The sequence below is a fragment of the Ailuropoda melanoleuca genome, chromosome 8 (assembly GCF_002007445.2).
Source record: "Ailuropoda melanoleuca isolate Jingjing chromosome 8, ASM200744v2, whole genome shotgun sequence".
In the NCBI taxonomy this organism is placed as follows: Eukaryota; Metazoa; Chordata; class Mammalia; order Carnivora; family Ursidae; genus Ailuropoda; species Ailuropoda melanoleuca.
The window spans coordinates 54,267,101-54,291,626 of NC_048225.1; the positions used below are offsets into that span (position 1 = coordinate 54,267,101).

Genomic DNA, 24,526 nt, shown 5'->3' on the forward strand with positions numbered 1-24,526 from the left:
TAAAGCTAAAGATGAGTTAGGTTAGGTTAGGGTTATGAAATGCCTGAAAATAGAAATAAAAGACTTTAATCTGAGCCAGTGATTTTCAGATATCTAGCAGTGAAACTTTTTCAAGCAAAATATAGCCCAGGAAGCTAGTGGTGAACGAATTCCCTTTTAAATCATCATTGTGTGATGGAAAATATACCCAAGAAGCACCTCTACAAAGGTGGCCAAGTGTAATTTCATTGTGTAGAGACCTAAAGGAGTTGTGGTAGAGCCTAGACCAGAGCTCGTGTCTGCCACGTAGTTCAATCCAATTTTTACAATACTAGTTTATATTACTTTTTTTGGTTCACATTTTTCTAATTAATTTGGTCTTTAATCAATGAAGAGTACAGAATACATATGGCTTTATTAATTTAGGGAAATATTAGTACTAGTCGAATTTGTGTAATGTTTTGAACTTTGTAAAATGATTTAAATCTCATTTGATACTCACAGCAAGCCTAAATTGTAGGCAAGCTAGGTAGTAGTTATCCCCATTTTTACAAGTAAAGAAACTCAGTTTCAGAAAAGGTAAATGACTTACTCAGGGATGTATGACTTTTAAGCAGTAGAGTTGGGACTAGAACCAAGGTTACCTGACCTTTACTCTAGTTTTCTTATCACTGCACTATACTCTATAACCTGAATATTTGGTAAATGTTAGTGACATACACCAGGTTCAAGGACTTCATTAAAACCATTTTATTGGCTTTTGTAAAACCTGAGTAGGATGTAATTGCAGAATAAATGTCATGGAATTTTTTTAAAGAGCTGCATTTGCGGATCAACAGTTGTTGTGGTCTCCCTGGCAACAACATTCTCCCTCTGTCTGAGAAATTTAGTACATATAAATAAGGGCTTGAATTTATTTTACTTCTTAGAAATAAAATTATTTTTTTTTATTTCCATACTTCTTACATTTCCCCCTCGGTTTCCACCATTTCATCTTCAATGCATTTTTTAGTTATTTGAAAGAAATACATGCTTGCGATAAAAAAAAATACAAAAGGGAACATAATAGAAAACAACCTAACCACTTCTTCTCATTTTTGATTTGCTCCTTAGAAACTATTTTTAGCTGTTTGTTTTTAGTTATTCTCATGGTTACCATCAAGAGACTAAATAATATGCTAGTACCAGTAGTCCTTGACTTATTTTATGTATTATTTGTCAAATGCATGCTATAAAAACTCAGAGCTCACTTACATGATTCTCTACCTCTCCTAAATTTCAATAGTTAAGTTTTAGTTATTCTTTTAAAAGTTTAAATAATGTACGTAGTGCTAACAAAATCTACAGAACAATAAGCCCAATTCACAAATCCAAAGCTCCCAGTTACCCATTTTATTTAAGAGGACACTGGCACTGACATGGACAAACTACCCCAATGTAAAGAAATCCCAGACGACTATAGTGCCCTAGATCCACACTGTGCTTCAAGAAATGTGTCTTGAAAAAGAATGCAACATGTATGCCATGAATAATAAAAAGCTGAAAGATGTTAATGATAGGATAAAGATGGTATGTTTTTCTGGCAACAACATTAAAAAAGGAAAAGCATTTATCCACGGATGGTAGAGAAGGGAGGGAAAGAGGGAGGAAAGGAAGGAAGACCTGAGTAAGCAAGCTATGGTTTGAACATGAAGCAAATGAAAACAGGGAATGATTTTGGACAACAAATTGGTAGAGCTTAAGAAAAAATTCCTTTTGATCTCAATACCTTCAGGAGACATAGGTGGGCCTAAACAGAAGCAAATTTTATCCAAACGCACTACAGGGATTCACAGTGAATAGTATTTAGATGATCTTTTAACCTTGTGTTTACATTATGTTCAATTTTTTGGATCAACCTGAAGACAAAACCCAAGATTTAATTATTTTTTATTGTGGTGAAAAAACACATAACATAACATTATCATCTTAACCATTTTTAAGTGTACAGTTCAGTAGTGTTAATTATATTCACATTGTTGTGAAATGGATCTCTAGAACTTTTTCATCTTGCAAGTCTGAAATCTACCCATTACGTAAGTCCGTTTTGCCCCTCCCCCTGGTCCCTGGTAACCACCATTCTACTCTTTCTATAAATTTGACTACTTTAGATACTTCATATAAAGAGAATCATGCAGTATTTATCTTTTTGTGACTGGTTTATTTCATTTAGCATAATGTCTTTAAGGTTCATCATGTTGTAGCCTGTGACAGGATTTCCTTCTTTAAGGCTGAGTAATATGGTATACCATATTTCATTTATCCATTCATCCATCAGTGGACATTTGGGTTGTATCCTCCCCTTGGCTATTGTGAATAGTGCTCCTGTGAACACAAATATGTAAATATCTCAAGACCCTGCTTTCAGTTCTTTTAGCTATATACCCAGAAGTGGGATTGCTTTGTTTGTGGGAACAAAATATAGATATTAGTGGCATAAATAGGGTTTTGGCTTTTTTTTTTTAATTTTTTTTAAAGATTTTATTTTTATTTATGTGACAGAGAGACAGCCAGCGAGAGAGGGAGCACAGCAGAGGAGTGAGAGGAAGAAGCAGGCTCCCAGCGGAGGAGCCCGATGTGGGGCTCGATCCTGAAACATCGGGATCACGCCCTGAGCCGAAGGTAGACGCTTAACGACTGCACTACCCAGGCGCCCCGGGTTTTGGCTTTTCATGCTACTCTCTGTCTTTCAGAAATATGTTGAAATTTCATCTACTCTTCAGTACCCATTGACCCCTTCCCCAGTTCTTTTTGCATTGTGGGTTTAGTTCTTTTATACTTTTACTGTCATTTAAAAAATTTTCAGGAGGGGCGCCTGGGTGGCATAGCGGTTAAGCTTCTGCCTTCGGCTCAGGGCGTGATCCCGGCATTATGGGATGGAGCCCCACATCAGGCTCCTCCGCTATGAGCCTGCTTCTTCCTCTCCCACTCCCCCTGCTTGTGTTCCCTCTCTCGCTGGCTGTCTCTATCTCTGTCGAATAAATAAATTTAAAAAAAAATCTAAAAAAAAAAATAAAAAATTCTCAGGAAGAAGAGGAGACAAGCATCTGAGTCTTTCATCTTCAAATGAAACTCTATTATTTTTGCAAATTAAAAATGTACTTAAAACTGGAAGCAACCAAATGTCCTTCAGTAGGTGAATGGGTAAAGAAACTCTGGTACTTCCAATCGTGGAATACTACATCAAAAACTAAGGATGTACTGTATGGTGACTAACATAAAAATAAAAAATTATTATTATAAAAAAAAAGAAACTTTGGTACTTCCATGCAGTAGAATATTATTTATTGATTTTTTAAAAATTGAGTTATCAAGCCACAAAAAGAAGCAAGCCATCAAGCCACAAAAACACAGTTAAAGAAACTTTAAATATTTACTACGTAATGAAAGAAGCCATTCTGAAGAAGCTACATACTGTGTGACTCCCAACTATATGTCATTCTGAAAAAGGTAAAGCTATAGAGACAATAAAAAAAAATTACCAGGGGAAAGGAGGGAGTAGATGGTACACAAGGGATTTTTAGAGCAGTAAAGCTATTCTTGTATCCTATAATGTGTAATACATTCTTTATTTGTCAAAACCCATATGTAAACTATAGACTCCAGTTCATAGTATTGGATCAGTATTGGATCAATTACAACAAATGAACCACACTAATGCAAGATGTTCACAACAGGGGAAACTTAAGGGAACTCCGTGTACTATCTGCTCAATTTTCTGTAAACCTAAAACTGTTCTAAAAAGTAGGGTGCCTGGCTGGCTCAGTCAGTAGCATGTGACTCTTGATCTTGGGGTCATGAGTTTCAGCCCCAAATTGAGGGGTAGAGTTTACTTGATAAATAAATGTTTTAAAAAAGTGAAGTCTATGAATTTAAAAAATATGTATGTACTTCAAAGGGAAAGGATTCATATTCGAAAGCACATCCTTCTTTCCCACCTGAAAATTTCAAAATAGGTAGACTGGCTTCTTCTGCTTTTTATTTGGGGGTCCTCTTTGCCCTATCTTTTCTTTCATAAAGGATTTTTGTTTAGTTCCTTCAGAAACCTACGTGGATATATCTTTGATCAGAATTATTTTCCCTCTCTCTTTCCTCCTATTTGAAAATTCTGGGAGACCCTGGAGAACCTAATGAAAAGGAATTTGTCTCATTTTGTTCTTTCAGATTTTGCTTGTAAGATACATTGAACTAACCAAAGAATTTAAGTATTATATTCCACCATTTCAGATTTTCACGGTCCCTCCTTGGATTATCTAAATTAGATTTCTTTCATCCTCTTGGAGAGACGCATGATTTGCTTGTTTAATTGTTTTTACATTTTCATGTGTCTGTTTATTTTTTATAAAAGTATTTTCCCCAAAATAAGAGGTTGAGTAGTAATTTAGTGCAGATTTTACTAAAATAGTTTTTCATTAGTCATTTTCTCTCCTCTGTCAGTTAGTAGTAAGGCTGCTGCCCTCTGGTGTTGGGAGTTAATGGAGAAAATATTTTTCTGGTGGAAAAAAATATAGACAGGTGGGTACTATATCTAATCCTGCATGTGATCCTTTACACCAGATAATTTAGTGAGCACTGGATCTTACCAAACAAAATTATGACTTGGTCATATCAAATGCCCAAAAGAATATGAAAATTATAATGTAAATGAAAAATCCTGTGCTTCTCAGATACATAGGCCTTGTAGCTTTCAGCTAACCAGAAGATCTCTTTAATGTAAATAGTGGTTTTATTTTGTAGTTTCTGCTTCACATTTTTCTCATGTCATTTTTCGTCTGAAATGTTTCATTATTTATGCAGGTAAAATTTTGAAAAAACCTAAATGCCCACCAAAGGGGAAAGGATAAACAAATTGGAACACTGCAACAGTTGAATACACTAGATCAGGGATGAATGGATAAAGAAGTTATGGTATATATACACCATGGAACATTATTTAACCATAAAAAAATGAGAGAACACTACCATTTGTGACAACATAGATGGACCTCAAAGGCATTATGCTAAGGGGGAATAAGATGGACAAGAAAAAGACTATATGATCTTACTTACATGTGGAATCTAAAAAAAACCCAAAAGACCAAAAAACACACCAAACTCATAGAGAGGTCAGATTTGTGGTTACCAGATGGGCGGTTTGTATGCAGAATTAGAGGAAGGTGGTCAAAGAGTACAAACTTCTGGTTATAAGATAAGTAAGTACTAGGGATATAATGGACAATATAATTATAGTTTACACTGCTGTATGATATATTAGAAAGTTGTTAAGAAAGTAGATTCTAGGGGCGCCTGGCTGGCTCAGTTGGTTGAGAGTCCGACTCTTGGTTTTGGCTCAGGTCATGGTCTCAGGGTCGTGAGATCGAGCCCCACGTTGGGCTCCATGCTCAGTGGAGAATCTGCTTAGATTCTTTTCCACCCCCTCTCCCTCTCCTTTTGCCCCTCCCCCTACTCTCTCTAAAATAAATAAATAAATCTTTAAAAAAAAAAAAGTAGATTCTAAGAGTTTTCATCAAAAAGAGAAATTTTTTTCCTTTTCTTGTGCCTATATAAGATGATGGATGTTAACTAAACCTATTGTGCTAATCATTTCACAATACCTTGAATAGCATAAAGGTTGGGGTGCCAACACCCCAAACAGTCAAAAATCTGCATGTAACTTTTGACTCCCAAAAAATTTAATAATAGTCTGCTTTTGATCAGAGGCCTTACTGATAACATAAACAGTTGATTAACACATATTTTGTATATGTATTATAAAATGTATTCTTACAGTTAGGTAAGCTAGACAAAAAATGTTATTAAGAAAATCATAAAGAAGAGAAAATACATTCACAATTCTGTACTGACTTTACTGAAAAAAAATCTGCATATAAGTCGATCTGCTCAGTTCAAACCTCTGTTGTTCAAGGGTCAATTGTATATATAAATTAAACCATCATGCTGTATACCTTAAACTTAGACAGTGATGTCAATTGTTTCTCAGTAAAACAGGAACAAAAGCAAAACAAAAATAGATCTATATGTATTGAAAGGATCTCTAAGATATATTAAGTGAAAATAGCAAGTTATAGAACATTGTGTGCAATTTGATACCATAGATATAAAAAGAGAGAAAGCAAAACTACCTATCTATACATATGTAGATGCCAGTAAAGGTCTGGAAGGATACATCACAACAGCACTAGCTCACCCCACAGGAGGGGCCTGGGACTGAGGGTAATTGTCAAAGACGTCTTTAGCTTTCTGTATTATTAGTATTTTTTTAAACTAGGAAGACGTATTGACATAGTTCAAAATTAATAATATCTAAAATACAAATAAAGAGGGGCACTGGGGTGCTCAGTAGGTTAGGGGTCTGACTCTTCATCTCAGCTCAAGTCTTGATCTCAGGGTTGTGAGTTTAAGCCCTGCGTTGGGCTCCATGCTGGGTGTGGAGCCTACTTAAAAAATAAAATAAGATACAAATAAAGAACAATTAACGCTGCTTTTTAAGAGCCAGGGAAATTCAAAGTTAGGAAGACTACATAAGAAGTAGAATTTGATCTGGACCTTGAAGGATAATAGGATAGAAATAGATGATGAGTATGGGGACAGAAAATTTAAGGTGGAAGAAATAGAGGAATAAAATGGAAAACGAAACTGATCAGGGAAATGAAACTGAATGGGCAGCATACAAGAATAATGAAGATTTTTTTTTAGCTTAAGTGTAGCGTATGTGTTGGACTGCTGTGGCAGTGATAATTACGTAAAGGAGGGGCATCTGGGTGGCTTCTGCCTTTGGCTGAGGTCATGATCCCAGGGTGATCCCTGGGTGGGGCTCCCTGCTCAGCGGGGAGTCTGCTTCTCCCTCTCCCAATGATCCTCCCCCGGCTCCTGCCCTCACTCTCTCACTCTCTGTCTCAAGTGAATTAAAAAAAAAAAAAAAGAGTATGTAAAGGAAAAAGGAAATCTCTTGTTTATTGTGTGATCATGTGCCAGATGTGTTAATAGATGCTTTCATGGAAAAAAAAATCTCTTTTAATCCTTCCAGGATTGTTTGAGCTAGTTATTATCATTTTTTTAACCCTATATACAAAATTGAGCTCAGAGAAATGGAGTATTTGAATCTAAAAAGATTTTGATCTCCGGCCTTTGGGATCTGATTCCCACCCTTCCTGACCTTTATATTTGATGTAACCGGAATTGGACTCTATTGTTGGTTCTTGGCTGATGAGTCTAGCAGTATGTAATTCGGATGAGATGGTTTGGAGATGTGATGGAGGGTAGCCTGGAGACTCTTCTAGAATTATGGATAACAGAGTTTCACATTAGGATCATTACAGAGCCTTCCAACAGAATTGAAGAAGTAATGAGCCTTTCTAACAAATTGACCTCTCCTTTTTAAAAACACAGAGAATGATAAGCATCTCCTATTTTGTTATAATGTTTCGCTAAATTTGAATCAGATCTCCTTTTTAAAGAAATAAATTACAGGTTCAGTTTAAATTCCCATATCCACTTTACTGATCCCATTCTCCTCCCTTCTACCTTTTCCCAAAGTAATGAAGGCGTACCTAGGAAGACTAGAGTTTTGTCTAAATTTCCTGTTTGTTTGAAAAATAGCTTTGTTTTTCATTTAATCAAAGTAAAGATAACCCTGGAAGCTAAACAGCTCCTTTAAAAGAAAATATCACTTAGTTAAAACTATTTCAATGCCTGAAAACACTCAAATCAAAATTAAAGATTTATGTTTTTATAGCATACAAATACTTATATATTTATATTTAAATATAACTTTTGAAAATGTGGATACTGTTAACTTATCCCTAAATAGTACCAGTTGACAAAATGCAAGTCAACAATAAAATAACATCAAATACAGCCCAAGATGTTTGTTAAGTAGAAATGTCATATTTTATAAGGATAGTAAGTTTCATTTTATAAGGATAGTAAGTTTCATACTAGAAACTTAGATTCAGGGGCGCCTGGGTGGCACAGCGGTTGGGCGTCTGCCTTCGGCTCAGGGTGTGATCCCGGCGTTACTGGATCGAGCCCCACATCAGGCTCCTCTGCTATGAGCCTGCTTCTTCCTCTCCCACTCCCCCTGCTGTGTTCCCTCTCTCGCTGGCTGTCTCTATCTCTGTCAAATAAATAAATAAAATCTTTAAAAAAAAAAAAAAAAGAAACTTAGATTCATACTTAGAATTAATTATTTAAATGCCCTCTCTCCCAAACATCGAGGAACTTTTACATAATCAGGAAAAACTTGACAGTAAGAGAGTTGATATTCTACTGCAGTACAACTCACACCCATGAATTTATTTTTGTAATTTGCATATCTTTAAAAAAAAAGTCTGCTTTTTTTTTGTGTTCATCATTGCATTGTTTTTTTTTTACAAAGTCTCCTTCTTAAAGAGAATTCAAGTATCTTTCAAGTATTGTATTTTTCTCAATAAATTATATTTTTCAAATGTGTCATCTATAGAATTATCAAATCACTGTTTCATACTTAAAATTAATATAACGTATGTCAATTATACTTCTGTATGAAAAAAAATTTAAAGACGGAGAAATAAAATTTAGAATTACACAAAGACCCTTAAATGGGAAAAACTATTGGTTAGCAAGAGTGTATTTTGGACTCAATAAGGAAGCATCTGATTGGGAAAACATGTTCTACTCCAGGTCCCTAGATGTGGAGCTTCAAGCTGGCTGACCCTCAGAAGTAAATGTCACTTGCTTTTACCCTTCCGATTTTCAGACTGCAGTTTCCTATTTTAACTTCTGTTTAGAAATAAACTTACATTTTTTTTCTCTGTAGTTACATAAAACTGCTATTTATTGTTTAGACACCAGCCTCTGTCAGTAACATTTTAAAATGTTATGTGTAGCTTTGCAATTTTTGATACATTTGAGCCACTAAAAAGTCAATTTTGGGGGGCGCCTGGGTGGCACAGCAGTTAAGCGTCTGCCTTCGGCTCAGGGCGTGATCCCAGTGTTATGGGATCGAGCCCCACATCGGGCTCCTCTGTTGTGAGCCTGCTTCTTCCTCTCCTACTCCCCCTGCTTGTGTTCCTTCTCTCTCTGGCTGTCTCTATCTCTATCAGATAAATAAATAAAAATCTTTAATANCTCCCCCTGCTTGTGTTCCTTCTCTCTCTGGCTGTCTCTATCTCTATCAGATAAATAAATAAAAATCTTTAATAAAAAAAAAAGTCAATTTTGGATGTTACCTCCTTTTTAGATATATAACAATATTAGGATTTGGGCTGTGAATATATATTATATTCTTTTAGATCTGTTCTAATCTTCTAAACAATGAAAGTCACATTTTAAATTGTTTTTATGCTGTTAGGTTTAGTACTAGAAGAGTAATAGAGTAGATTCAAGTTGTATAAAAATTATACAAAGGTTTATAAATTAAGTAGGAAAGGAGATTTATAGGTGAATTCCTCATTGACAAACTTGATTTGTTTTATATAATGATGATTAATTACTTTTACATACTTTTATATACATTTACATTTATTACACGTAAACAATACAGAAACCCCCTGATTATGAACAGAATTGGTTCAGAAAAGCTTGGGCGAGTCCAAAATAATCCTTCATAAGTGAGTACTAATACTTTCATTTCATGGCAGGCAGAGTTGGAGTGACTTTGGTCTGGTATAGAGCTTTATTCACATCTATAAGAGTTTTAAGTGCTGCTTTTTTTTTTTTTTTTGGTAAATTAGTTTTTTCATGTTTTCTTTGAATTCGGGCCTTATGGACCTACACTATGGAAAAAACAGAACTCCAGAGAGTATTATGTAAGAAGACACTTTCTTTTCTTCATTTCAGCCATATAAAGTTGCAGCAATCCATAGGATTAGAACCTGAACGAAAATTTTGGGTAAGCAGGTAAAATTTGAAAATAACGCATGGCTCTAATTCTGTACTCTTTAGCTTACTGATTTCCTACTAAACAATCAGCTTTATTCCTGATGAAATATAGAAAATGCTAGCAGTCGCTAAAATCTTTCTGGATTTTCTGCAGGATTACTTTTTTGGGGTACTAAAATTATTAGGATTCTAGAATATACTAGTTGGGAGCAAATTTAGTTCAGATTGAATGTATTTACTTTCTAAATAATTAATTTTTTTTTATATAGTAGATCAGTAAGTGCATTACCAAAAAGTATGTAAATCATACAACTTCTCCACAGACTTACAGTGTCATTTTAGAGGGGCTTTCTTTAGAGTTGACACCAGTCGAAGCATTTTTTTTCTTTTTTGGCTTGTTAGGCAGCTCCTACCCTCAAGTAATGAGTGCACTGGAAATAAGAGAGCACATTTATTAAGCAAACAATAATTTGTATTTGAGAAAGATCCAATATACGTTTTATTAATAGCCCTCTGTGGCTGCTGTTCTAAAAAGAACAATTTGTGAGGTAAAAAGCATTCGTGTAGACGCACAAATAGTAGTTTTTCTCAGCCATCATAGATACTTCTCTAGCTTTTGCCGTAAAATCAGTAATAACATCCATAAAATATCCAGTACCAAGGATGTACAATAAAAATAAGTCACTTTTCTAGCTCAGACCTCACTCTTGGTTTCCCCATCAGAGATGATCACTGTTGTTCAAGTCTCTTATATTTGCATGAGTATTCTGGAATGATACATAAGTGTACACATACTCTTTTTATACAAATTAAAACACTTTATATACACTTCTTTTCATTTGATACATCTGAGTTCTATGTAGAAATAGTATTTTTTTATTTATTTACTTATTTTTAAAGATTTTATTTACTCATTCGACAGAGAGAGAGACAGCCGGCGAGAGAGGGAACACAAGCAGGGGGAGTGGGAGAGGAAGAAGCAGGCTCCCAGCGGAAGAGCCTGACGTGGGGCTAGATCCTAGAACACCGGGATCATGCACTGAGCCCAAGACAGATGCTCAACAACTGAGCCACCCAGACGCCCCTAGAAATAAGTATTTAAAAAATAATTTGTAGTTCTTTAGAATCTTCATATATGATAGCTTATAAAAATAGTCATTTGAAGATTTTAACAACAAAATCCAAATTTAATTTCATCTGAATGGAAAATACAGGATAATCATGGCTACATAGATAGCCCTTTAGGTATATATTTTTTTCTTTTAAAGATTTTATTTATTTATTCAACAGAGATAGAGACAGCCAGCGAGAGAGGGAACACAAGCAGGGGGAGTGGGAGAGGAAGAAGCAGGCTCATAGCGGAGGAGCCTGATGTGGGGCTCGATCCCAGAACGCTGGGATCACGCCCTGAGCCGAAGGCAGACGCTTAACCGCTGTGCCACCCGGGCGCCCCTTTAGGTATATTTTAAAACATCTAATTTAATGTCTACTTATGAAATAGTGGAGAAATCTAAGTTTAAAGTAGATTTCATATGCCTGTCAATATAATCGCTTAGCACTGTTTACCATAAAAATATACTTATGTCTAATGCATCATGATTTTTAATCCATTTTTATTTTTCTCTAATTTACAGGGTTTTTCAGAACCAGGAATTAGGTTAGGACTGGTTGTGATGTTTGTAACAGAGAATAGAATTTTTAGGCCCTACTCTTGTAGCTGTGCAGTTAAACATTAGGAAGTACTCAGTAACGTGATAGTTTTCATGTTTGGTAGATCATTTTTATATAACTGTAATTTAAAAGAATGATGTTTTACTTTATAGTTCGAGTTTTTTAGAAGCATTATTAGCCTGTCCTACATAATTATTTTGTTGTTTGTAGTGAGGTGGTATAGGATTTAGGGCCAGACCAACCTGGATTCAGATCCTGTCTAGACCTCTAATATTAGCTCCGTGTTACTAGGCTCCCTCCCTAAATATTAAGTTCTTTATCAATACAATGGTAATAATACTACTACCAGTAAAATGCTGTAATCAACATTCTTATATGCATAAATCTTTTTGTTTGGGTGAGGATATTGCTGTGGACAGAGAAATTTATGGGCCAAAAGGTATGTGCAGTTTAAATTTTTATAGTGGCTGCAAACTCTTAAAGGACTATCCCAATTTTTTAAATAAAGTTTATTTATTTAATTTTAGTGATCTCTGTATCCAATGTGGGGCTCAAAGTTATGACCCTGAGATCAAGAGTTGTATGCTCTTCTGTCTAAGCCAGCCAGGAGCCCAGGACTACCCCCATTTCAGTGTTACTAACTATATGACGCTGCCGTGTACCCTCTACAGAATGGAGGGTTTTTTTGGTCTTCAATTTTTACCATTCTTATACTTGTTTTTAAATGTTTGCCCTCTTCAAGTCTCTTTGACCTCTATATCAAATCTGGTGGTATCTTAGACGTTGGAATAATATATAGTAGCCCAGCTAATCTTATTGCTTAGTGTCTTCTCTTAATAGCTATTCATATTTTGGGACACCTGGGTGGTTCATTTGGTTAAGCGTCTGCCTTTGGCTCAGGTCATGATCTCAGGGTCCTGGAATGGAGCCCTGCATGGGGCTCCCTCCTCAGCAGGGAGTCTGCTTCTTCCTCTCCTTCTGCCCCTCCCCTGCTTGTGCGCCTTGCGCGTTCTCTCTCTCTCTCTCAAATAAATACATAAAATCCTTTAAAAATATAGCTATTCATATTTTTATGTAGCCTGTGTATTTGCTAGTGTGTGCCATTTATAAAAGGGATATTCCTTGAGTCAAGGTTTTATATGTATATCTTATTTTCTTTTATTTTTTTTTAAAGATTTTATTTGTGTATTCAACAGAGAGAGAGACAGCCAGCGAGAGAGGGAACACAAGCAGGGGGAGTGGGAGAGGAAGAAGCAGGCTCATAGCGGAAGAGCCTGATGTGGGGCTCGATCCCAGAACGCGGGGATCACGCCCTGAGCTGAAGGCAGACGCTTAACCGCTGTGCCACCCAGGAGTTCCTCTTTTATTTTTTTTAACAGTCTATCCATTTTTAGCAGATGACAATTCCAGTTAATCAGAATTTCCATGGCTTCTCATTAGTTTGTGGCATGTGCTCTGGTTACTTTAATTCCACTATAACCAGAAAACCTTTTTGTTTAAATATATATTAATATGTTTGTATTTCTTTGCAAGTGCAAATATACTCTAATATTTCGCACCTTGTAGGTGCCTTGGTTTATCGTTCTGAATATTCATTATCATCGTAGAGGCTATGGATGTAGAAGATCTAAGCCGTTAGTGTGGACTAAATCCATACCATATAGTATGGAAGGGAGAAGTTGTAGTTCCCTTTATTTTCGTTAATATCTGACTCTTACTCTTAAAAAAAAATACTGGAAAATTCCATTCATATTTTATTCTAATTTTTTTTTAAAGATTTTATTTATTTATTTGACAGAGAGACAGCCAGCGAGAGAGGGAACACAGCAGGGGAGTGGGAGAGGAGAAGCAGGCTCTCAGCAGAGGAGCCCGATGTGGGGCTCGATCCCAGGACTCTGGGATCACGCCCTGAGCCGAAGGCAGATGCCTAATGACTGAGCCACCCAGGCGCCCCCATATTTTATTCTAATTTTAATTGCATTTCTATTTGAAGTTTGTTAATTATTTGTGAAGTACTGTTTCAGTCAGGGGCATCCTTGAGCTTTATGAAAATAAGGTAAAAGGTGTGATCATGAAACAAAGAATCCTAAAATATAGATGTTGGCGTATCCTGCTTGCCAAGCCAAGTTTGGCCTGAATTTTCTTTTTTTTTTTTTTTTTAAGATTTTTTTTATTTATTTGACAGNTTATTTATTTGACAGAGATAGAGACAGCCAGCGACAGAGGGATCACAAGCAGGGGGAGTGGGAGAGGAAGAAGCAGGCTCATAGAGGAGGAGCCTGATGTGGGGCTCGATCCCATAACGCCGGGATCACGCCCCTGAGCCGAAGGCAGACGCCCAACCGCTGTGCCACCCAGGTGCCCCTGGACTGAATTTTCATTCTCATTCTTAGCTAAGTCCACATTTAATATCTAAGATCATTTTATGGTCACCTTTACTGTAGATACAGTGAGTGGTTTTCTGTGACTTTAAAGAGCAGGAAGGCTTATCTGGTTACTTTGAATTGCAGAGATTTAGGAAGTAGTCGGTAGGCATGTGTTGATGGCTTTTACCCAATAGCTTCCATATTTCTTTTAAAACTTAATATAGACTCTAATTTAATTAATGCTATTTTTTGACTAAGAAGCTTACTTTAGATCCATAGCTCTTTAAGTTTATCAGTTTGTTAAAAAATTCTTGAATTTTTGGGGCGTCTGGGTGGCCCAGCGGTTAGGCATCTGCCTTCGGCTCAGGGCGTGATCCTGGCGTGATGGGATCGAGCCCCACATCAGGCTCCTCCACTAGGAGCCTGCTTCTTCCTCTCCCACTCCCCCTGCTTGTGTTCCCTCTCTCACTGGCTGTCTCTATCTCTGTCAAATAAATAAAATAAAATCTTTAAAAAAAATTCTTGAATTTTTTACAAATATTGCTACAAAAAATGCCATGACAATTAGAGATACGTAAATCTCCTCCAGTAAGGGCCTGACTCCTGGGGGGACTCAGTAAATGGCCGGTATTGTTTTATTATACATACAGATATTGATCAGTAGCGCTGTGGAATTTATAGTGTGCCTAGAACCTTGTGATATATGCATAATACTTACCGGCTCCTCAGAAGGGCTTCATATTAGGACCCTGCTTGTGTTCCTGATTAAGTCTTCATACTTTTTTTATAGAATCCCAAAACAAAAGAGCAGATTGAAAATCTGTTACGGAATGGAATGAACAAGGAGCTGCGAGATCGTCTTTGCTGTCGAATGACTTTTGGGACTGCAGGACTTCGTTCTGCTATGGGGGCAGGATTTTGCTATATTAATGACCTTACAGTAATTCAGTCAACACAGGTAAGTATTACAAAGTACAATATGTATACACTATTTTTTGGCTTTCCAAATTAGGTTGTGCCTTTCTAAAAAAAAAACAAAAAGAAAAACAAACTTTAGGAAGGTACTTTCTTGTAAGTAAAAAAAATGTGGAATAAATGCTGACCTTTGGTCTTCACAAGATTTATTTTAGAAGTCATTTGTGTATCTTCAAAGTTATAGACTAACTTTCTGATTAAGAGTTCTTTTGGTGACGATTGTCAAACTCTTGACAATGTTACTTTGCATTTGAAATCAGGAAATGGATATTGACATTTCCAGTTAATACAAAGAAACAAACTTAGAAGAAAGAGAATTACTCATTTTGGCATATGGCCATTGATAAAGGTTAACCAGAGTATTTGGAAAATGTAGTTGAAACTATTTCCCTTTAATGTGGTTTTCCATATCCACGAGAGTTCTTTAAGACAGTGTCCATATTCATGAGAGTTCTTTTTTTTTTATTTAAATTCGATTAGTCAACATATAGTACATCCTTAGTTTCAGATGTAGAGTTCAGTAATTCATCAGTTGTGTATAACACCCAGTGCTCATCACATCAAGTGTCCTCTTTAATGCCCATCACCCAGTAACCCCATTCCCCCACCCACCGGCCCTCCAGCAACCCCCGGTTTGTTTCCTATAGTCCATGAGAGTGCTTTAAGACAGTGTATGATATGATACAATTTATTTCTCCCCATTTTTATGCAACTTAGAAACAAATTACTTCTTTTTCCAGTGAATCATTCCCACTGCTTCAAGGAACTATAGTTTTGAGGCTAAAACACATTTAGCATATACTAAAAATAGTTCTGGACTAGAGAATTGCTCAGTAGATATAAAGATATAATTCTAATCAATACTGCTGAACAGTAAATCATCCGTAGCCTTGTTCTAAGGGAATTCTCTAAAGGCAAAGACTAATGCAGGGGATGGGAAAGAAGATATCAAAAGATGGCTAAATAGGTAGGATACCTGCCACGTCCCCCACCCTTGTCCCCTTTCTTTTCGTCATCCAGAGATGCATCAGCTCACTCTTTTAAATAAGTTCATTTCGTCATAAGCTTTCACTTTAAAAGAAGATTCCTTGACTTTACCAAAAGGGTTGGAGGAGGTTTGAAAATCAATTTCTATGGAAGTGTAAATTGTTCCTGGAGTTGAGATTCCATTGTGTGAAATGGAAAAGCTAACGGAATCTGATTCTTAAGCCCTAGCCCTTTTCAGAATCTAGGTATAGGGGAATAAGATAAGGTAGGTTTTTATGCCAGAGAATAGTAGGAAGTTCTGTGAGGTTTTAGGACAGCGTCATCTTTAGAAATAAACAAATTGGTGAAACTAACCAACATGAGCTATATTAAGTATGCGTGCACGTGCACAGACACACACACACACTCATAGGGAGTGTAACCGGAGCACAGGAGTGTAAGAGCACCTGATTCTGGGGATCCTAAGCAGACCAGGTTCGGCTGCTTGCTGCTGACAAAATCCAAAAGCAGAGAAAGAAACATAGCAGTGGTGAAACAAGAAAGGAATTTATTTCAGCGCAGCCAACACCAGGAAGACAGTGGACTTAACATCTCAAAGACTGTCTCCAAAGTGCTGAAAAAACTTCTAAGTTTATATAAGGAAAGTGTAGGACAAAAGTAGTGGGCATGTGCAGGAGGGCAGTAAAGGTCAGGTTGATCATTGTCTTGGGGTCACTCATGCAGGGTCTTGCTGACATTATTATTGGAGGGGTAGGCAGTTTGGGTTCCCATCACAGGATGCTTGCCAGCGGGGGTTTTTTGCCTGATTTAAGAGATAAGCTGGAAAGAAGAACTTAATCAAGCAGAAAATATAAACGAAGGCCAAAATGGAGGTAGTTGAAGTCCTCTTTCAGGAGTCGGCTGGAAAGAATAATTATATTTGAAAGAGCCATGAAAGAGGGGTCCAGAAGTCACTGGGGCCTCGCTTGATGCTGCCACAAAGTGTCTTCACAGAGCCTGCCATACAGTGGTCTGCAGTAAATTAGAACAACTTAGTTTCAGTTGAATGAATGGCCTTGGGCAAGTCATTAAGTGGAGATTCAATCTTATTCTGTCTGCTCTTTTTTTTAAAAAGATGTTGAAGGACAGACAAAAATAGAAAAGGTATCTTCCATTTTTCTTTTTGGGTTTGTAAGGATTAAGTGTGGGAACATTTATGAAAGTGGTTTTAAAGGACTATTACAATATGAAGTATTATTTTTAGAGATGAAAGCATTTATTAAAATTAGCAAATCATTCATAGGATACTTAAATGGTTCTAGTTTATTGTCATGGTATTTTCAATATTAAATAGTTCATTTCTTTTTTTTGTCACCATTGACTGCAAATTTTCCTAGTTTATGAAATTTTCTTTCTGTGAGATTTTAGAACTAAGGAATTACACATGGGATCAGCCATCTTAAGAAATGTTCTAATGGGGCACCTGGCTGGTAAAATGTGCACTCTTGATCTCGGATTTGGGAGTTCGAGCCCCATGTTGGGTTGTAGAGGTTACTTAAAATTGAAAGAAAGAAAGGGGGGGGTCTAAGAAAGGAAGAAAGAAAGAAAGAAAGAAAGAAAGAAAGAAAGAAAGAAAGAAAAAAAGAAAGGAGAGAGAGAGAGAGGGAAGGAAGGAAGATCGGTCTTATGAAGGTTTATGTTGCTGATTTAAAACGTTTGTGTCAGGGGTGCCTGGGTGGGTCAGTCGTTAAGCGTCTGCCTTTGGCTCAGGTCATTATCCCAGGGTCCTGGGATCAAGCCCTGCATTGGGCTCCCTCCTTGGCAGGAAGCCTGCTTCTCCCTCTCCTACTGTCCCCGCTTGTGTTCCCTCTCTCGCTGTCTCTCTCTCTGTCAAATAAATAAATAAAATCTTTTAAAAAATTTATAAAAATAAAATGTTTGTGTCATAAATAGGTCAAATCGGGGTGCCTGGGTGGCACAGCGGTTAAAGCGTCTGCCTTCGGCCCAGGGCGTGATCCCGGCGTTGTGGGATCGAGCCCCACATCAGGCTCCTCCTCTATGAGCCTGCTTCTTCCTCTCCCACTCCCCCTGCTTGTGTTCCCTCTCTCGCTGGCTGTCTCTGTCTCTGTCAAATAAATAAATAAAATCTTTAAATAAATGAATAAATAAATAGGTCAAATCTTTTGGTTGGCTTTGGTCTTATGATTTAGCAAGGCCTAAAATGGTCAACATTCTGTTGTCTACAGCCTTAAGGCAAGAAGCGATTTCTTTTGATTCTTCTGTTTTCTTGTAGCATACTGACTCTCTTGTCCCCTCTTTTTCCCCTAATGTTTTGTGTCTCATATTGGCTTTCTTAGTTACTTAATTGATATTTCTGTGGTATTTAATGTGTCTGAAACTCAAGGAAATAAGTGTTTGTCATCTCACATTTGAGGATTGAACAGTATTGTTCCCACACTGGTAAACATGAACATAAAGGCAGGAAGCCAGGTACCTATGAGCCAATAAGCTGCACACTACAGTTAAAACTAATAGATTTTAAGTTGTGGAAAATGCAGGTATTAGTCAGGAACTAATCTTTTGTGTTTATCTGCTTCAGGGAATGTACAAATACCTTGAAAGATGTTTCTCAGACTTCAAGCAGAGAGGCTTTGTTGTTGGGTATGACACCCGGGGTCAAGTAACTAGCAGCTGCAGCAGCCAAAGGTATAGTGTGAATTGTTTCAGAGATTAAGTTGGGTTGGAATAAAACCTTGAAAAAAATTAGTAGTAGGATTTCTGAAACAGGAAACTGTCAAATAGAAATGTGATCACATGCTCGTGTTTATTTTAGAGCTAGAATAGAAGCATTTTAAAGCTTCTATTATAACCTTTAGCTCTTACAGGCAGGATTAAAATTTTTAAATATTCAGAGTATTTAGAATGACATCATAGTTTATGTTTTGATTTTAATATTTCGGCAACATCATTGGGTAGAAGTGATTATATAGCTTGTATTCTCTCATTATACTCACATTTAATTCGTTTTAGGGTATTTTCACACACAGATAATCATGAGATAGTGATGCTTTTTTTCCAGGAGTTAATTATGCATTTTTGTTTATCAAAGTCTCTTATTTCACTTTCCTCCATTCTTCTTGCCTTTCGCGGGTTTTATTTCTTAGTGGAGGCATCAAAAGATGAATGAGGGAAAAGGAAGAAATTAAAATATCAGTTCAACTTCTTATTAAGTTCCTTTTTAAGAAATCTTATTTAACATTTTTAAGTTGGCTCATGAAGCCTAAATAACCAGTGATTGTAAGAATTGGCTGTATTAGGCTACTAACTATATATATTCAGAATAATTACAATATGAAACATTTATTTTGTGGCAGGTTGGGTTTTTAAATGTATGGTAAGCTAAGGACTAAGTGAAATCTCCGTCTTTTTTTTTTTATTATTATTTTTTTTTAGACTTGCTAAACTCACGGCTGCAGTCTTACTGGCCAAAGATGTTCCTGTGTACCTTTTCTCAAGATATGTTCCTACACCTTTTGTAGTAAGTGTGTCATGTTATTGATTATACAGTTTGTTGCTCTTAAAAAGATTTCTTAATTCAACTGGGATTCAAATCTTTGTCATGCTTATAGTTCTATATTAGGTAATATGAAGGATGAAAGGAAGGAAAACAAATTTTGCTCTGAGTTTATTTTCATTCAACAAGCACTTTGGTGTTGACCCACCAAAGATTTTGATCTGTAACAAGATGACAAGTCCACAGTCATGGTCTGATATCTTAATACTCTTCTTTCAGAAACTGGTTTCTCAAGCAGATAAAAATGGCTGAGGAGAGATTTGAACACACTTATTAGCGTGCTTGATCTGAATAGGGGGTGTGTGAAAACACGGTATTCAGTAATGGTAGGATATTCATTCTTATCAAGCAGGGTTGTAAAGGAAATTTCAGTAAATACCAGACAACTGCTTATCAAGCCATAGTCCTGTACCTCAGTGCAATGAGGTCAGAGATGAGAAACAAAACCCCATAGGTTTGGGATTTTTAAAACATAGTGATAAATAATTCCTGGATTAAGGAAGCTATAATAATGAAGATTAGAAACTACAGGCAGTCCTTGCTTTGCATGGTAGCGTAGGACTGTAAAGATAACTATAAACTGAAGCCATGCACAGTGATCCTTAGTAATCAGTGGGAAAATTGCAACTGTTCGGTGAACTTTAAAGTTTTTTGTCAAAACATTAAGAATACCCTGTTCTTGGTTAAAAATGTAGAAAGAAAAGAAAAAAATAGTAAAATTAATACTTATTTAGTACACTGTAATTAAAACATCAAAAACGTCGAGAATAAAATGTTTTATTTTTTGGTAAAAAAAAATTTGTCAAGAGTATAAACAGTACAGGGGCATGTGGCTGGCTCCGTTGCAAGAGCATGCGACTCTTGAACTCGGGGTCGTGAGTTTGAGCCCCACATTGGGTGTAGAGATCACATAGATAGGTAGATAGGTAGGTAGGTAGGTAAAGTATGAACAGCACATGCTTTTTGTTGTATAACTTAATATGAGTGAGCATCCTTTCTATGTGTTGATGACTTGTCACATTCCTCTATAAGTTTGGATCAGCTTCCCATATTTTATTCATTGTACTTTCAATATTGTGATTTTTCTCTGAGAGTTCCTTTAATGTGAAGTTTTTTTGCCAGTATCACTTCCCCTGGGACATCTTCATCCTTTTCATCGCCACCACATTCCTTTTATATCCGTATGTTCACCTTCACTAAAGCTCATCTGGTTGCACAATTAGAGTCTGTTGAATGACAGCTATGTCAACATCCCATCCCTTTATGTTTGATTCAAATTTCCCTTCCATTGTTGTCACTTTTTTTCCTTTTTCTCCGCTCTCATCGTTGTTGGCCAGTTCCTTCTTTCAGTTATCCATTTTTGCAAACTATTACATGGATTTATCACCGGGAGTTAAGGAGGGAGGCAGCACAGCTACATGCTTTGCTGGCTGTTGAGACATAGTATTTTGTGGACTGAAGACCTAGCAAGTTTGCACTTGATGCAGTTTCTCACAGTTAACATACCATGGTAACTGAAATTTGAATGTGTTGTTGGGAGACTGTGTGTCGTTGACTGTGTTTTGGGGTGTTATTTAACTAAAATATGATACCAGGAATTCGTGTGTATTGGAACTGTGCAAAGCATGGACTACCTGCATTTGAAACTGAGCCACAATGAAAGCAATTAATAGGAGAAATTATAGAATGTAACTAAAGCCCAACTTCGAGGGAAACATATAGCCTTAACGAACGTACTAGGAAAAGGGAAGATGAAAAAATAATGAGCAAAACCCTTTAACCTAGTATGTTATAACCCAAATAGACTAAATCTAAATAAAGTAAAAGAAAGAAAATAGTGATGGTCTGAGGAAAAAATTAATTAAATAGAAAAATTTTAAAAACAGGGCATGAATAAAAGCAAAAGTTGACTCTCTGAAGAGACTAATAAAAATAGACAAACCTTTGGCAAATATGCTTAAGAAAAGAAGATAAGACAAATTAAAAGGGAGCATAATACATACAGTTGAGATTAAGAAAACCACAGTATTCTGAACGTAATGCAAATAAATGTGAAAGCTTAGATGAAATGGCCAATTTGCTAGGATAATTGATACATCAAAACTGATAAATAGAAAACCTGAAGAAACCTGTAACCATTAAAGAAATTCAACTGGTACTTCTTTTTTAATCTTCTCAAATTAAAAATGGCAGGTCCAGATAATTTTATAGGCAAGTTTTCCCAGATATTTGAGGAGTAGATAATGTCTCTAGAAACCATTCTAATGATTCATTGAAAATATATTGAGTGGCTCAACGAATTGAAGGACTCACTAAACAATTCACTCTAATGAATGACAGAAAACAGGGAAGGTTCAGAAATCTAGACCATGTCTGTAGGATTCTGCCATTGCGCTGCCAATTTGAAATACCATCAATTCCTGTGTGTTGGCCTTCCTCTCTCATTGCAGGTAGATTTGCTCTAGTATGTAGGGAAGATATTTTTAGTGATCCTGGATTCACACCCTTTATCATCATGAGTCAAAAGGCAATCCTTGACTAGCTGTGGAAGAAAGAAACATCTTGGGGAAGGACTCTGACCAGGCTTGGGTGGTTATGAGCCAGTCTCTGAATCTTATCATCAGGGGAATAAGTTACTCTGGTCAGACCTGGATCTTTTGTTCCCTATGGCCAGGAGAAGAGAAATAAGATGTGATGGTAAAAGGTGTAGAGGGGATATTCTAAGCTGACAAATAATAGCTAATTCAGAGAAAAAGGGAAATCCAACCTGGGAATTAACTTTGGGAGAGAAGATGGTGAGTTGACCTATATATGTTATTAAAGTCACATATTAAAGATCTTCAAATTGGAAGTCAGTAGACCTATGTTGTTCTACCCTTGTATCTTCTCCCTTATGATTTTATAATGCGTAAAATATGATTTTAGATGATTTTAGATGATTCCTAAATTAACTTCCAACACTAACATTTTCAATATTATATTCATCACTCACAGTTCCAGAGTCTGGCATATGGTAGGTGTTCATTAAATATCCGTTAAATAAACAAAATAAAAAGAAAAGTTTATAGGACTAAGGTAAATTAGACTAGAAGGAAAAAGCCATTCAGTCTAATAGGTGGCTATTGGTGACTCAACAGTTAGATGGCTTTAGCTATATCGCACCCGGTATATCTGGAGTTGATCGTTGAAGTTTTAGGCTATGTGTGTCTTAATGTCTTCTCCTGTTATTTAATCAAGGTTATTCTTATTGTCAAATGTGTAAGTAGCTGGAAAGCAAAATAGAATTATGGTGTTACTGTTTTTTCAGCCATATGCAGTTCAGGAGCTCAAAGCAGTTGCAGGCGTGATGATTACTGCTTCTCACAACCGCAAAGAAGACAATGGCTACAAGGTAAACCTTGGACTCCTGATCTTTGCTTATTTCATAGTTCTTATTTTTATTAAATAATATGTGCTGAGTATATTCTCATCTCTGAGGAGCAGGCTTAGGTGTTAGGACCGGCAGATAAAAACATGAAGGCCAGCCCTCAAAGGATGTTATTACTTAATGACCGTTATCACTTAATGACCGTTATCACTTAATGACCGTTATTACTTCTCGACATGTACTACTTCGAAAATCTTTTCAGTGGTCTTTTTGCTTCTAGTATCTTACTGCCCTTGATTTCCCCAACCTATCCCCAAATCCACCCTATCTACCATTTTAGAAACGGAGTCTTGTTATACTGAGAACCTAAAGAATGAATGGGAGTTTGCAGAAGGAGAGCTGGAGACAAGTACCTTGATCCTACTCTCCTTTCCCTCCAGTCTTCTACTGGGAAACCTCATTGGCCATAGGATCCATGTGATATGTCAGCCTCCATGGCAGGAAGCAGGGTGGAGAAGGGTGAAAAATGGCAAACAGAGGAGACAGCACATTACTGAGCCAGTGTTTGGGGCTCCTGGGTGATGAGTGTATGACCTTATATTTGTTTTTCTTCTTATATGGGAGGTCATCAGGTAGACTGAGTTCTGTTTCACTGGGGAGAAGAAGATACTAATTTAAGATTTGGGCCCTGGCTAGCTAAATGGGTAGTGTTACCATGCTCCGAGGCAAAGAAGCATGATTAATTCAGTTTGGGACATACTAAGTTTGAGGTATTTGTGGGTCAACCAGGTAGCAACATCCTGTAGGCCATTGGATATAAAGATCTGTTGCTCGGGGGAGAAATCTAGGCTGAAGTTACAGATTTTGGGGCCACCATACGTATTAGAACATGGAAGGGTATTTGGAAGTCTTCTACTTGGATACGTGGCCCAGAGATAGCATATGGTAAAAAACAGGCCCGAAAGGGATCGCTAGGGAGTATCAGTTTTAAGGGAAGGGAGAAAGAAGTGCTGGAAATAGGAAAAGACCAGTAGAGATTAGTGCCATCAAAACCAAAGGAAGAAGAAAATTGGAAGGAAGAAGTCAACTGTCAAAGAGAGCTGAGAACCCAGATCTCTCCCCTGATCATCAGATCAGACTCCTAAATCCAGCTGTCTACTTGATATCCACTGGATGTCTAGCAGACATTTCAGAACTAGGGTCTCTAGAATAGAGGTCTTAATTCCCCCACAGCCTCTCACATACATGCCCAAATGTGTTCCTCCCCCAGTCTTCCCCGTCTCTGTAAATTGACACTACCACCCACCCAAACAAAACCCCAAAATTATTCTCGATTACTCCTTTTCCTTCGCTTCTAACATTTAACCCATGAACAGGTATAACAAAATCTACATCTAAAGTGTATGTTGGAATATGTTTGCTTCTGCTCACTTCTACCTCCACCATTCTCAAGCATTGTCATCTCTCAGAGCTACAGCACCCTAGCTGGTCTCTTCCCCGCTCCCATTGTTCTCCCTAAAATCCGTTTTCCACCAAGCAGCCCGATGATCTTTGAAAATATGAACAGCTCATGTTACTTCCCTGCTTAAAATTCTGCAGTGACTTCTCACGCTCCAAATAAAATCCAAACTCCTTACCTTGGGGTTTACAGGACTGTGTCCTGCCTGCCTCTGCAACCTCATTTCATTCGTTCCTCTCCTGTGCTTGCTGTGTTCTAGTCACACACCT

At 36.9% G+C, this 24,526-nt stretch overlaps 1 protein-coding gene across 3 annotated transcripts in view; it reads left to right on the plus strand.

The window, feature by feature from the left end:
- Positions 1–24,526, plus strand: part of PGM2L1 (phosphoglucomutase 2 like 1) — a 48,305-nt gene that overhangs the window by 4,480 nt on the left and 19,299 nt on the right. Inside the window, exons 2-6 of one of the 3 annotated variants that reach the window (XM_034666347.1) lie at positions 9,838–9,889; positions 14,707–14,874; positions 18,457–18,563; positions 19,311–19,395; positions 22,739–22,822. In XM_034666347.1, coding sequence (XP_034522238.1) covers positions 14,752–14,874; positions 18,457–18,563; positions 19,311–19,395; positions 22,739–22,822 — 399 coding nt within the window. In that variant the 5' untranslated portion in view covers positions 9,838–9,889; positions 14,707–14,751. The remainder of the gene's footprint in view (positions 1–9,837; positions 9,890–14,706; positions 14,875–18,456; positions 18,564–19,310; positions 19,396–22,738; positions 22,823–24,526) is intronic. The other 2 variants (XM_002915309.4, XM_034666348.1) reach the window with 2 other exon arrangements.